Below are 15,960 nucleotides of genomic sequence, written 5' to 3'. Positions count from 1 at the left end.
GCCCAAAGGCTTGATATACTATATGCACGGTATATCGTAATTTTCATCATTAAATAACATTATTTTTAATTAAAAAATTTCTAAAATTATTGTGAGCAATTTTTTACCAAAAAAATAGTTATTTTCTTCTTATATCATGTCTTTACAAAAAATATTTAAATACTTGTATTAATACCACGTTAAAGAGTTGTTTACTACTTTAGTCGAATGAGTATATTAAAAATATGTTGAATGACTGATTTTAAAAACGGTCGGTAATTAGCGACCGTTTTTATAATCATTTGCTAACATTCATTTTATCGACTAATTTGATGCCCGTCATTTTAATTTTTCAAAGACAAAATTGATGTATCCTTTTTATTTTTTTACAATTAATCAAAGAAGTATGTATAAATTATATAGGTTTTTTTTTCTTCCTAATTTAGTAATTATTCTTGTCCAGTATATTCTTAAGATTATATATTCCTAAAAAAAATTCACAAAGCTAAGATTGCATTTTCAAAATAATTATATGGTAATGTTGCCAAAACGCATACCTATGATAGTTGTGAACCCATCTATAGAATGTAAAAGATCTTTAATTACTTTATATTGTTAATTATGACAATTATTATTGAATATAATAATTTCCTTAAATATAAAAGTTTTATAAAAGGATTGTTTTTTTAAAAAAAATAAAAAAAAATACTAAGGACACACCAGAAATTGACACGTATCATTGCTGGTGTGTCTTTTAGTATATAGTTATTGATTGATTGATTGATTGATATGCTTGGATGGAGAGACTTGTATAATTTCCATTTCAAAACATCATCAATGGTGTATACATTTTTCAATTGCCAAAAGAAAAAGAAAGGAATAATTACTTAGAAACATCAATCAATTATTTTAGTATAGTGTATAAATGGGTTTGAAAAAAAGACGTTCAAAGGGTATATATGTAATCATTTGAAAAAATTGTTGCGGAATATAACTTTACAATCAGTCTAATTTGAACGGCCGTGCAGTGCAAGCGTGTAACGTACTTGAGTGAACATCGATTACCAAATTGAGTAAACAACGATTACCAAATTGAGTAAACAAAGATCACCAAATTGAGTAAACAGTCAACTACGCGCAATAAACAGTCAAACTTATGAGTTTGGTTTCTCTGTTTGACTCCCTCCTTAACAGTGATAAATTTTATAAGTAGACGTATGTAATAATATGAACAAAAACAAAACAAGTAGTTGAAATAAGTTTTTGTTTTAAATACTACGAGTACTACATTTTTTAATTTTGAATAATTCATTTACCGTGTTTCTTGATGATTTAAATTAAGCATCAATTAATTCTCGTACTTTTTCTTTGAAGATGGAATTTGAAAATGATTGTCGTATTGATGACAAATTTAAAACAAGTATTACGTTTATATTTATGTTTAGGGGAATTTCTTGCATACGTAGTAAATACTATAATAAATAATAATAATATTTTTAAAAAAATGTCAATTATTGATTCATACTACATCTATTTTAAATTATTTGCAACGATTTGACATATAATGTGAGTTGAAAATGTCTAATCGTAAAATATTTGAAACAGATGTAATAGATTTTCACCAATTATTTCCAAGGAAAAATAATAATGATGATAATTTATTTATATATATATATATATATATATATATGTATATATATATATATATATATATATGTATATGTATAGAAGCTAGGAGTTATACAACAATGTACACTCTCAGCTCTATTTCTTTTTATTAGCAACACTTTTCATTATTTGACGTTTGTCAATACATCTTATAATAATACAAATATAATTTTTGCATACTACTCCGTATATAATAAGATAAAGGATGTCACGTATTTGCAAAATACTAAATATTGTGTACCAAACGATATACATCATTTTTCCTTGAAAAACCATATACATCACTGTCGGATCACTAAATAAGTATCGTTATACAAACTATCATCTCTTTGAATCATTCTTCTTCGTTCGATTTCTTGATGGATTAAATTGAGAATGAATATATCAACTCATATGCTTTTTTTAAGATGAAATTTTAAATTGAAAATTGATATCAAATCTAACACGAGTACGTAGTTCTTAGCTAGCTTATTCAAAACTGTCAACTTGTCAAGTACAGTAGGCTATATTAAGTCAACGATGATGTGAGAAAAGATGAAAAAGTTAATCATGCTTGTGTGCTGTATGTGGTGCCTAATTGCCTATGGACCGCGGTGTTGGTGCGTAGTTGAGGAAATGAAATTAACGCTTAAACGGTGACCTCCTTTTGATTTTAGCCATAATTTTGGCCAACCGTTTTCGTTGGCATATCAATGAGTATATATCCGTACGCATTACTCCATCCGTTATTTCGCCTCATAATTTACTTTTCGGTTCTATATTGATAATTTGATAGTCAAATTTTGAAAATTTTAATTGATCAATAATTTTCATTGCTATATACAAACATTGGATCATAGTCATAATTTGAGTTTCGATTTGTTTCAATGATACAGAAAGTAGATTAGAAACTTAAAATCATATATTCATTATCTCAAAATAATTAACACAGAATAAATTTAATACACATTCGAGTGGACTAATTAAACCTTAAATATTAAATTTGATTTTATGACTTTATATTGATTTATAGTTATATACAAGTATATGAATAGTTGAATACCTATGTAACATGTTTTATAATATTATTTTATTTTTAATACGAGTACATTATTAAAAACTATAGTCATGCTTATGTGGAAATGGATATATAATTATATATATCAATAAATTTGAATTGAAGAGAGTCATGCTTATGTGGAAATGGAGAAGATTCGGAAGATCAGATATGTATCGGTTATTAGTAATTGTAGAACAGTATGGATGAATAATTGATATCAGCATATTCACGATATTCATCAAATTCGTCTTCGGCAGACGTGCATTAAATTGCATACAAGGGTCACGTGAAATTGTAGTAGGACATGCTTGCCTTTGCCTATAATAATACTGTAGTTCATTTTAATAATAGGGAAGTTGGTGGATGTGTTCTTATCAAAAAAGATTAATTAGGGAAATTGCACTTACATACGAAAGGTTGTTAAAGAAGGTTTGATTCTCAAATTTAAGATTATGATTGGGACATACAAACATGAACGAAAGAGGAATTAGGGCAACACTTGTCTTCTACCTCTTGAATTCCCAATGGCCGATTTAATTCTGAGCGCTCAATAAATCACTATGCTATCCTCATATCCTGTATGTTGCTATTTAGGATTAGTTGTTTTCTTTGTTGTCATATGTATTATTGACAAAATAAATTCTCAATTAATACCAAGTACAAAACATTATTGACAAATTAATCTTTCCCTTAACATCATGGGCGGAGCCAAGGGGGGGCTGGGGTAGGCCATGGCCTCCCCCTTGGCTTAATTTTTATACAAATTTGCAAATCATTATAAATTATTCTTTGTAGCCCAGTTGGTTTTTGGTGATAAGAGAAGCTTGCAATTACTACCTCCGTTACAGGTTATGTGCAACAATTTGACATAAAGCAGAGAGGGAAAATGTCTAATCGTTGCACATAACCTGTAACGGAGGTAGTACTATAGATTGGTGTTCGAATCTTGCTACTAACTTTTTCTAGTATATTTTTTTTCTTTCTTGTATTGCTAATTTAACTACTCAAATTAAACTCAAATCATTTCACATGACCACATGTATTAATCACCAGAGAATTTACTTATTGGGCTTATGGGCTATAAGATTTATAAATGAATTTTCATTTTTCTTAGCATAAAGCTTTGAAACTTCTTTGTGCAGTGTAATAAGAAAAAGATTAAAAAAAATATTTTCAAACTTGGCCCTCTATACCCAAAATAATTTGGCCTTTGTGAAAAAAATTATGGAGTAATATCAAACTTGGCCTCCCTAATATAATTTTTCCGGTTCCGCCACTGCTTAACATCAAAACATAAAAATTTATACACTAAATAAATAAAACAATAAATCTGTTCATCGTTCACTTTTTTTTTTTTTTTTTAACTCCTTATATGCTTCTTTTCAAAACTAATACAGTACAAACTTTTATCTAGCTATAATGTCATTTTTAGCTTGCTTGTCTTGATAAGATTATTATTGTGGAAATTCACTCGAAACTCATTCTAATTGAAGTTTCATGCATATATATTATGTTACAATCCTCCTCGTAACATACTAAATTAGTGTTGGCAATAATAGATATTTTTTAATGCGTATAAGCTTGGGCTTTCTTAACGCGGTTCATTTTGTTTCCTTTGACAGTATATCAAATATTCGATATTCAGATACATAACAAATTAACAAAATACATTGTTTTTTTTTTTTTGGTAGCATTTTAAAGTGATACATGAATGTACAAGTTGGTAAGAGAATATAAGCTTACTTATTAAAAAATCAAGTTGGGAATAATACATTAAATAATAGAAGTAATACCAAGTAATAATAATAATTGAGCTGCACTACTCATGAATCACCACAAGAGGAGCCTACTGCCTACATATAATTAATTCTTTGTATATGAGCTGACTAGGCATAATCGCCCAACACTATTGGCTGGCTGGCTGCTGCGTTAGCAGACAGACTATATCATAAATAAATGACAATATTATCAAATTAATAAATGCAAATTATTTGACTTTGAAAATTCGGGCACCTACGCTATTTCGTATAAACTTTATTTAATTTCTTATATATACGCTTTTCCTACGCTAAAATTTTAATTTCTTAATAACATTCTGTTGAAATATTCTTTTCCGTGCAACATTAATCCATACTTAGCAAAAATTTTAGTAATAGTGTAGCACTAATTACACTATAAATATACGTACGTTGTAGTAATATCTTTTCAAGTTAAACGAGAAAGCTTAGACATATAGGAGAGCGAGCTAAGAAAGTAATTAAGAAGATGATTAAAATGGAGGGTTGCCCTAAACAAAAGAGTGATAAGCTGAGTTGGGTTAGATCACAGATAATTGGAGGCGACGGTGGTGGTGGTCGTGGTGGTGCAGAATTCGAATCCCCGTTTGGCAAACGTGGAATCACCTATGCCGATACTACGGCAACTGCCCGTTCTCTTCACTTTATTGAAGATTATATCGTTACTAATGTTCTTCCTTTTTATGGTAATTTTATATCTTTAATTTATCGTCTTATTTGCTTGATTACAACTTTAGTTCGTTAATTTTCAAGTATTTATCTCTTTTTCTTTCTCTATTGAGGTTGTTGATAAGTTGTGTAGACATTATGCTAGGAAGATGTATTCCGTGTTCTTTCTTCATTCCAATCTCCATTTCACACTAGATATCCTCATCATTTTGTTTTATAGTATTATATGTACTAATGTACACATCATTTTAGTTATATTTTATTTTGTGGAGTACCAATATCGCCAAATTAATACAAGTATTTTAAAAAAAAATGTCAAACATGACTCACTCCGTTATAACTCTATTTTCGTTCTAACAAGAGCACATAATCACACATTTCACAGTTACGTATTGTAGTTTATAATTGGATTGGATAATTTCAGTACGGGGTCTATGGAAAATTTATAAATCATGACATTTTAAATAGTTTAATTTTTTCAATATTATCCATTTAAAATTTAATTCACAATATTTTAAGATGTTATGTCACTGTTGAATAAAAAAAACTAGGGAAAAAACACTTGTTTGATGATGGTCTGAACTCTGAGCCTCCTGACAATAATACATAATCATAGTATAGTATACTAAAAAAATACTTCATATATATGTAACTACTACAATTTGATATGGATCAAGTACACTTTTTACTTAATGAACTTACTAAATATCATTGTAAATGAAATGTTAAAGGATCATCTCAATCATATGTTTTATACTCTATCATGAAAACGTAGTTTGTTGATTTGGTGTGTGCTAATAATGTTTAGGAAACACTCACACGACCGATAGCTACGTGGGGCAACGAACTACAAAGACAATGGAAGAAGCAGCAAGATATATCAAAAGATGTTTAGGTGGTGGAGAAGAGGATGCCATTTTATTCTGTGGTTCAGGCACTACGGCTGCTATTAAAAGGCTTCAAGAAGTTATGGGAGTTGCTATTGCATCAACTCTAAGGAGCAGAGTTTTAGAGACTCTAAGGAAAGGAGAGCGATGGGTTGTTTTCTTGGGGCCTTACGAGCATCACTCGAATCTCCTATCTTGGCGAAACAGCCTTGTAGAAGTTGTTGAAATCGCGTTAACAAAGGATGGTGGCTCAATTGATATGGAAGCCCTAAGAGTTAAGCTAGAGCATTACGAGTCTACTAACCGGCCTATGTTGGGTTCGTTTTCTGCTTGTAGCAATGTCACTGGCATTGTCTCGGATACTCGAGCCATTGCTAGGTTGCTTCATCAATATGGTGCTTTTGCTTGCTTTGATTTTGCTGCTAGGTACGTCTCAATTCTCATCTCTTAGTTACGTGACATTTTTTTCAACTTTAGAGTGTTGTGTCTTGTATCTTAGGATGTATGATGGGCTTTTATGTGCATTTTACGCGCATAAAAGCCCAATAATAATATATTGACTCGTCACCTATTAGGAACTTTGTCCGATAATAACCAATTCTATGCATGACATAAGTATTGTCCGTGGTAAATTTCAGTGGTATATATTAACCGAATATGTGTTGCTTTCTTCTTATTTACAGTGGTCCTTATGTCGAAATCAACATGAAAGCGGGCGAAATAGATGGATATGATGCTGTTTATGTTAGTCCACACAAGTTTATTGGTGGGGCAGGAAGCCCTGGAATCCTCCTTATGAGCAAGAAGCTTTATCTGCTCACTTCTTCCACACCTTCAACCTGTGGAGGAGGAACTGTTTCCTATGTCAATGGCTTCAGTGAACAGGTATTATTATTAATCAATTTTAATCAATATGAAGAATTACAGACTAATTAGATGAATGAAACAGGACACTTTGTACTCAAACAATGTTGAAGAAAGGGAAAATGCAGGGACTCCTCCCATAACCCAGACGATTCGAGCAGCATTAGCATTCTGGGTTAAAGAATACATTGGTGTCAAAACAATTGAAGAGCAAGAGCATAACTATATGGCAAGAGCTGTGGCCAAACTAGGCAACATCAAGAACATTGTAATTCTCGGAAACACTAGCGTGAAGAGACTGGCTATCTTATCCTTCCTTGTATATCCAGCCACTCAAAAGCAGGACCCAGGACAACGTAAGCCACTGCACGGTCGTTTTGTCGCGAAACTGCTAAATGACTTGTTTGGTATCCAAGCTAGAGGAGGGTGTGCTTGTGCAGGACCATATGGTCACTACTTGCTCAATGTTGATAAAGACTACTCTTTGGCTTTAAGAGCATCAATCCAACAGGTAAAGTCTCAATTTAGAACATTCTTTCTTAGTATATGCATCCTTCCATCATTAGTCTCTATACAACTACGTCACAAAGGTAACGCGACAACTAGGAACAACCTTTAAGAATCTTGTCCATTACAATGGCTAACAAACAAATGTATGTTACATTATTGAGCTCCAAAATCATTGTCAATCATATATTAAAACAAGAAAAATTGATGAAATCTATTGCTTGACAGGGTTATGAGGGAGTTAAACCAGCATGGACAAGAGTTAGCTTCCCATATTACATGTCAAAAGAAGAATTTAAGTTTGTATTGGATGCAGTGGAATTTGTGGCAACTTATGGACACCAATTTCTTACATTATACCATTTTAACTGGAGAAATGGGGATTGGACCTACAACAATAAGGCGTTCGACAAAATCCTTAATAATGCAAGAAACAACATTGTAGATGAGGTGAAATTAGCTAGTTTCATGCAAGATTTGAAGCTAAGAGCTAAGGTGGTGAAAGATACCGATACAAGCAAAAATATTAATGATAAAAATCTAACAGCCAAGTACGATTCGTACCTCGAGACTGCCATCTTCATAGCTTCTCTGTTACCAGTTAACCCTAGGCAAGGTTGGATTCCAGAGGAATTGGACATTGATATACCCTTCAGCATCTAGATACAAGTGTTTAGTCTTGTTTTTATGGAGGAAATCTATAACTATTTACCTGGTGTATTTGTACAATTTATCTAACTTAATGTAGTCTGAACAAAAATAAAAACATAGAAGGATATAGATAGAGAATATGTAAACCATGGTTTGCAATTTGTAGTCAGTTATACTTATTAGCAATAAGAACAATGGTATTATTCATTTTTTATCTCTATTCGGCTCATAGTTAATGTTAAATACTGAAATTATATGGTAGAGAAGAGCAAACAGTTCAATCTAGAGGCTGATCAATGGAAGAAGGAGTCCATAAGAGAGCAAATTCATAATTATGCGTGCATAGGAGACCGAAATCGAAACTCACTATAGCTAGACACCAGTTGCATTTTAACTCTAAGGCATTGATAGACTTTAGAGACTTTTAGGATAAGGTGTCAATTTAAATACTCAGGTAGGGCTCAATAAGGTCATATCGGGTAGTCATGCTTGTGTCCACGTGAGTCGAAATCTGAGTTGGATATATTCAAGTCAAATTGTGTCAATCACGTAAGATTTTGACATCTCTACTCTTAGGGGTAATCAAAAGTAATTGTCGAAATTTCGGAATTTCCCGGAAAAAAAACAGGGGGGCACAGAGAGAATCCAGCATACTGTGCCCACCCTAAAATAAAGAGTTTAATCTAGCCGTTGGAGGACTGCTGGAGTAGAGGACAGCCAAACAAAGACAAAACTTATATGTGTAGCTGTTACATTATTATTCCACAAACAAGACCACGCTTAGTTCTTATCCCTACTACAAAATTGAGGATGGTAATTGAAAGAGAACATGAAGGGATGAGAAGGAGATATGAATCGTACTATTGAATGCCTGTTAGCGGGGCTATCAACGGCCACCATAGAGGCATGAACACATAGGGCTAGCAAACAAGGACGACAGAAAATGAGATTTTGGCAGCTAAAGAGATTGCTCGGCGTAGAAGAACTAAGACTCTTACCAACAAAACTACAGCCATACATCAAGTTTTAAGACTATGTGACAACAATCCATAGACAGATCACATATGAAATGGGTAAACCCCATCAAATCTACATTGGATTTTTATCATATTACTTGAAAGTAAATACCCTGAATACCCTTCACTCCATAATAGTCTAATAGGATTCCAAATTCTCAACTCCTGTACAAAATGCTTCAAGACAAGAAAATTAAAACATTATAGAAAGTACAGCAATCTGAGAATCTGTGACCAAATTGATTACACCTGCCACCAGCTGAAAAAAGAGAAATAATAAAGGAAATAGTCCTGGGACATCAATATAACCCTTGCTGTAATATATTTAAGGTGTTACAGCAATAATTATAGATACTACATTGCATTGTTTATTTTCCTTTTTGAAATATAACAGCAAAAAAATGTATGGCACTTCTATTACACAAGTCAGGCATAACAATTCTTTGCTTGAATTGTGACAAGCTTTAAATACCCAAAAACCAGCCAGAAAACCATGCAGCAAAAAATAAGGCACTGTTATAATCTAGAGCTCTGTTCCAGCCTCAATAAGAGTTTAACCAACGGCACTTGTCATGTTCATTGGTGAAACACAACTAAAGTACACCAATTTTCGGTTCATCTCAACTTTGAACTTCAAACATGCAGATTCAACTTGCAAGTGGACTCAGTGTTCTCAAACAGAAAAAAGATTGAAGGCTTGATGCACAATGAATGAGCTCAGAAATAGGTATATTATGTCTATCACGATTCATAATCTCAGCAAGTACAGCATCTACTAACAGTATTTAATTTCATGACCAAAAGATTTAATCTAACAGAGAATTCAAAAAAAGAAGAAAATTTGAAAATAACAACAATCTTGTAAAAAAATTGACTACAATATAATACAGTTCATCTTTTGACATCAAAGACATCACTGACCAGCAAAAATCAAATCCTGTGATTCAGCATTTAAACATACCAAAAAAAAAAGGAATAAGGCAAATGTGAATCTTAAAAGACAATGCTCAAATTTCACTGAACCCAGCTCCCGAATTTAATGTATTGTTTTCCCTTAAGATGTCAAATGACTGAACTATCAAGGTTAGCATGAAAATGACATAAATATTATACACAAACTCGAGAACCATACTTCAGGGATAAAAGAATAACACCCAAATGGTTAACATTTTGTGCAACCAATCATTTGAGAACATACCAAAACACTGGTGGGCAGTAAGACAAGCAAAAGTAACAAGCACCCAGAAGATTTGTAAACAAAAAATGCCCGAGGGCAAACATGAATAAACAAATTTACCACGGGCAGTGAAAGTAACCGAAGGTGTTGGGGAATCCGAAGATATGAAAATGATCCTGCCCGCATGTATTCTTCACAATCTTCAGTATGTCAGGATGAAATTACATCCCAAATCTTCACTATGATCTGTTGGCGCTTGAATGGAACAAAGAGGTAGCTTGAGCTTGAGGGGCACAATGTCATGTTTCTGACTCTTCTTCAACAGTTGGAAGTCCAATCTCTCTAGTAAAGGCAGGATTAAGAAACTTCGCAACAAAAGCCCACAGCTTGTACACATCGTCAAAGTTAGTCAGAAAGCTAAGTGATGCTGTCACAACCTCCACCCTGAAGAAGCCGCTTTTCCCATCAAAACGGCCATTTGCCATTGGCTTGCACAATGTTGTATCTGTAATGTTCAATTCCCCATTTGAATTCCCGGGACCATCCATGATTCTCATATGGCTAAGGATGCCAACACCAAGCCCAATGCCATGTGCTTCAGCAAGCTTTTGGACAACCTCTGGATTTATTAGCCCCCGGTTGCAGTTTCTCACATTGAAAGCAACAGCTGCACCTCTTTCATATTTAATTTTAGGGCCGTATATTTGGACTAACGGCACATCATTTTTTTCATCTGGACCAGGGAATCTCAATTGCAAAAGTGAGGTGACAAGCCAATTTATCAAGAATCGTAATCTTGATGTTGTTTTATTGAGGCCCAACATGTTTATGTGATCAAGATGCCGGCAAATTATCTCTGGTTCTCTCCTATCAGATTCTGGGTCATCACCGTAGTCCCCATCACTTGCATAGTCATAGTCTTCAAGGTCTCTTGCAGATGTCTCACCTGCCTCCAAGGTATGACTAGAGTGCCCTCTGTGATTGTCCTCTGTACTGAAAGATACCCTCCTACCTTTGCTAGTAATATCATCTTCTTCAAAGCATACAACCCTGCCACCAGCAAATTTATTGCCATCCCTCCTTCCCAACAGCCTAAATTCACCTTCTGTTTCTCTTCTGATAGCACTTTCTTTCGACTCTGCACAAAGTTCAGAGGTGATACCACGAGATGTTGAAGTATGACCATTGTAATGGTCTCCATTTAACGAAGAATGCAGGGATGCTTTGTTGTTTGCCATCTCATGTTCATACTCCTCCTCTATCTCATGAACAGTGTGTATCTCCTCATTGATCTCATGGACATTATCGACACCTCGGGAAACTGATTGAACTGCAGCATCGAATGATAGCATATGTCCCCCGTCATATGTTGGGCTCCTAGACTTGTTCGCTGCTGGCTTTGGGGGGACCCTCTTTGCATCCTTCCTCCCAGTAAACCATAGAGGCGGTGAAGGAGTGGATCTCTGTCTTTCAAGGTGTCCCGCATGTTCGGAATTCAAGGGGCTTTGACCTAAGTCAATCCAGAATGAGTTGTCAGATGATTCATCCTCGCTAAAGATAGGACTCTTCATCACCTCCCCTACAGAAATACTCTCAGTCTCTTCAAAGATCGTGCTAGCACCGTCTCTGTCAGAGCTGTTTTCATGCTCCATCTCAGTGTCAAATACATCCTTAACCTGAGCATGAGTAAAAGCACCAGAAAAGGCAGGCATCTGGGAACCCTTCTGGGTGTCACCTTTGAATTCACCATTCTCATCAACTTCATCATCCTCAACCCCAATAAGCCCATCAAGACCATCCATCGAATCGCCCAGATACTGTGGAAAAACCGGAGTAATCTTCACCATTCCAGTTCCAGTCACTCCAGATTGGTTTTGTAGGCATCCTAGCACAGATTTTTTGATGAGAAGACATCCAAACCCACTGGGATCAAACCCAAACACCCTGTAAAATGATGTGATTATGAAGTCAGGACGAAATAATGACAAACCTAGTGAATCCATATCCTTCGGCCCCAAAGCACCAGCATCTAGCAAAACATGCCAATTGTTTTGTTGCGCCAGAGCCATCCATTGGTACGAGTACTTGGATCCCGTCACCCTGGACTGAACAGGAAAGGCAAAAAGGCCAACTGCAGAATCCTTCTTCCTCTTCTTCTTATTCAAAATCTGCTTCCTAAGATCAGCAGAGCACGGTTTAAGAGTAGGCCACTTAAACCAAGCACTATAACTTTTCGCCCCTTTCTCCTTCGCGGCTTGGGCCATCCAATTCACAGATTGGCTCTCATGATCAAACATGGTTAACAATTTCTTGTTTGTATGAAAAGGGTATGCTTCAGCCAACAATTTAAAAGCAGAACCTCTACTTACAGTAAAGACAATCCCATATTCATTCTCAGGAATGTTCAAATAATCCATAATTCTAGTTTTAATATCATGTTCAACAGTCCCTCTCTCAGCACCACCATACAAGACATGATTACTCAAATTAGCAGTCATCTCAGACAAACTAAAACTTGAAGTGTCCCAATAATAAAGAGTCTGAAGATGAGAAAACAGCCCAAATCCACAGTAATCAAGACATACCTTAGCAGCTGGCCCAGTGAGGTGCCCATACTCATCTAATCTCAGCTGATCAATCCTCTCAGAAGACTGATACTTGGGATACATTGTAAGGAACTTGGAAAACGCCTCATTAAGAGCAGGAATCGAGTCTTCGGATTCGAATGTACGCTCCGCAGCCAACGCAGTAGCTCTGAGGAATTCCTTGAGAGCTTGAAGCCTTGCAAGGGATCTCGACCGGCCGAGGCCCTCATCTTTGTTGGAATTAGCCTCAGCATCAGTGTCTAAGGTGGATTTCAGTAAAGACCCATCTTCAGATGCTTCTTCAAGAGCTTCTCTGAGCTTGCTCTCCTGCAATTTCCTCAATATTGAAGGGTTTTTCTTACTATCTTCCCCAAATTCAGACCCATCTTTTCTTCTACCCTTCTTATCAATTATCAAATGAACACAATGAGAAATAGGCTTCCATAGTGAGAGATGCATCAGAACTATGAACAAAAACCTAACCCCCAAATTTTAATTTTAATTTAGCCCAAACTGGTTTCAACTTCCTCCACTTGTAACAAAGAACACAAACCCAGAAAAAAAAAAAAAGGGGAAAGCTTAGTTCAAATTCAAACTTACAAAGAGGGAATCAACCACCCAAATTGCTTTCTCCAAAATCAAAGAGTCTGCTTTAGCAAAGCATTCAAAAAACACAGAGAATCTTAGAGATTCAAAGGTGAATTAAAGGCCCAGATAATTCAAAAATTGATTAAAAATAAAATAAAAAGGAAAGTCTAAATTGGACCACTACAGAAGGATTCCCCAATTGATCTCTAAATAAGATCAAACCCAGAAATTGGTAGTAATTAAGAATTCAAATTATTAACACTAACAATTTGAAGGGGGCAAATTCAAACACCAATCTTGGCCCTAAAAAAAAGGGTGTTTGCATTTGACTTTTGGAGAAAAAAAAATAAAACACAAAAGAAAAATAAATAAATAAATAAAATTAAGCTAAATTAAACTAAACCCACTACTCAAAAGAGTCTAAATTCAAAAACCGAGATCCCAAAATGACAGAAAAAAGAAGAACACAGAAACCCTAACATGGGAAATTTAATAGAGAAACTGGGAAGAAAAAAGTGAACTCCCCATTTTGACTTTTTAAGTGAAGAACTTCATGGAAAATAAATAAAAATTAAATTAGCTAGGATTTGTTGTTTGTATATAAATTAGGGTTATAAAAATTGAAAATCTGGGGGAAGTTGGAAGAGAGAGTGAGAGGAAGAAGAAGAAGAAGAAAGGGAAAAAAATAAGGAAGGTTTGAGGTCAACAAAGAGCAGAGGAGGTGAAAGTGGGGTTTCATTCAATGACTTTTAAGTTTTACCTAACTTCCTTTTTTAATTTTCTACTCACTGATTTTCCTTTTAATTTTAATTATTTAAATTATTATAATTATTGTTTTTGTTTAATTGTTTGACCTCTCTGTCTCTCACTCTCTCTCCTAGTTTGACGTTGATGGACTGTTACGCATCCGGTTAATCTAAATCTCAGATTATTACGGACTACTGTTTTTTTTAATTATTTATCGTTGTAACTGACAAACTCGGGTAATACATACAGTACAATATTGTACATTTGTACCCCCTCTGTTTTCCATATTGATTTTTTACGTTATTTATATAATCTAGTCCGATCAATATTAATGATTTATACATATATAAAAATATTTCGTAATTACTTGTTAATATCGTCTTATGTATGATTATTGATAATTTAAAATATTACTAATCAAAGCTTGCATCTACATACATGATAAGTCAAACCAAGACATTGATTTTGAAATAAAGTGAGTGTTATCGAGGATTGTTACTTTCAATATTAGTGTATGGTTTGAGCAATGTCCAATCGTTAGGTTGTAATTTTATAATACATAGTATGAATTTCAATATATAAATGCGTAATGTATATTAATTACTCCCTTAGTCTCCAGACATACTTCCTATATTTTGACTTGTGTCATTCAAATGGGGAAACTATTAGAAGTTGAAGAAGTAGTAATTAATCAAATAATTAGTGAAAAATAAACAACTTTGTCAAAGTGAGATATGTTTGATTTAACTAGATATGTTTAATCAAATGATAACAATGATAGGAAATCTACTTCAAACTTTATGATGTGTGATTTTTACACGTTAATTTCTTACCATTTAATACAACATCAATATTTCCTTGAAATGCCAATTTGCATCCAACTAAATTCTTAAAATGTCTTTATTATTATTTTTTTTTTATTTTTTTTATTTTTTTTTTTGACGAGAAGCTCGAAACTTTATTAAATACGAAGTAGAAGGTGGGCATAAATCTGTCATTACATACTCAGCAAGAGCAGGAGGAAATTTCTCCAACCAAACTCTAAACCCATCATACATTAAAATGTCTTTATTAAAGAAAGTAAAAACAAAGAACATAAAGAATATAAAGAATATAAACCATAACATACATAAAAAGAAATCCTAACATTATACATGTAACAAGTTTTATTAAGGGACTTATCTACTTGATATGACTTGTAGTTGAAGAAAAATTATTTATCAAACAAGTTAGATTACTACTATTTGTCTTATTACATAAGTAAACTTACCAAATACAAAGTATGTCATTTGTATCTTAATAAGCTAAACTTTTGATTAAGGAACAAGAATAGATAAAAGAATACTAGATTATCGCCTTCTATTAGTTTCCTAACTACATACAGAGTAAAATTACACGTAATTGTCACAAACTGAATCATGTAGTAAATGACAAAAAATAGTGGAATTAAAATTGGAATAGTTGTATATAGAGGAAAATCTAATTAAACTAGAAAACAAAGCATGCAAAGTCAAGTAAATAATTTCATATATGAGTGTTCTGAAAAGAAGAGAAATCAAAAGTTAATTCTTAAAGCAAATTCTTGTCAATCATCATTCTCGTCTAATATTACTTTTGCAAAGGAAAAACAGAGAAAAACAGGGGAGTGGAGGGGACACAAATTTGTTTTCATAGTTTTAATTAATTTATTATTACTGGTAAAAAAAACACCCAAATAATTTTACATTTTAATATTAAAATACTCCCTTCGTTTTTAAATACTTGCTCCACTTTCCTTTTCTGGCCGT

At 33.6% G+C, this 15,960-nt stretch overlaps 2 protein-coding genes across 3 annotated transcripts; one reads left to right on the top strand and one right to left on the bottom strand.

The window, feature by feature from the left end:
- Positions 1-4,800: 4,800 nt before the first annotated feature.
- Positions 4,801-8,182, top strand: LOC145602135 (uncharacterized). The gene is made up of 5 exons (XM_081658302.1): positions 4,801-5,168; positions 5,960-6,464; positions 6,722-6,923; positions 6,988-7,413; positions 7,638-8,182. The coding sequence occupies exons 1-5, from the start codon at positions 4,952-4,954 to the stop codon at positions 8,070-8,072; spliced, it is 1,785 nt and encodes a 594-aa protein (XP_081514428.1). The 5' UTR covers positions 4,801-4,951; the 3' UTR covers positions 8,073-8,182.
- Positions 8,183-10,216: 2,034 nt separating this feature from the next.
- On the bottom strand, positions 10,217-14,153 carry LOC145601552 (uncharacterized). 2 transcript variants are annotated; one of them, XM_081657590.1, is made up of 2 exons: positions 12,244-14,153; positions 10,217-12,138 (listed from the first exon to the last, which is right to left on the bottom strand). In XM_081657590.1, exons 1-2 carry the CDS (start codon positions 13,295-13,297, stop codon positions 10,553-10,555), a joined length of 2,640 nt encoding a protein of 879 aa, XP_081513716.1. In that variant the 5' UTR covers positions 13,298-14,153; the 3' UTR covers positions 10,217-10,552. The 2 variants fall into 2 exon arrangements, with proteins under 2 accessions (XP_081513716.1, XP_081513715.1); XM_081657589.1 differs by having other exon boundaries at positions 10,217-14,153.
- Positions 14,154-15,960: the final 1,807 nt, after the last annotated feature.

Source organism: Chenopodium album, chromosome 21, assembly GCF_948465745.1.
Source record: "Chenopodium album chromosome 21, dcCheAlbu1.1, whole genome shotgun sequence".
NCBI lineage: Eukaryota > Viridiplantae > Streptophyta > Magnoliopsida > Caryophyllales > Amaranthaceae > Chenopodium > Chenopodium album.
Note: the sequence above shows the minus strand (reverse complement) of the source record. Positions and strands in the feature narration are given on the sequence as shown.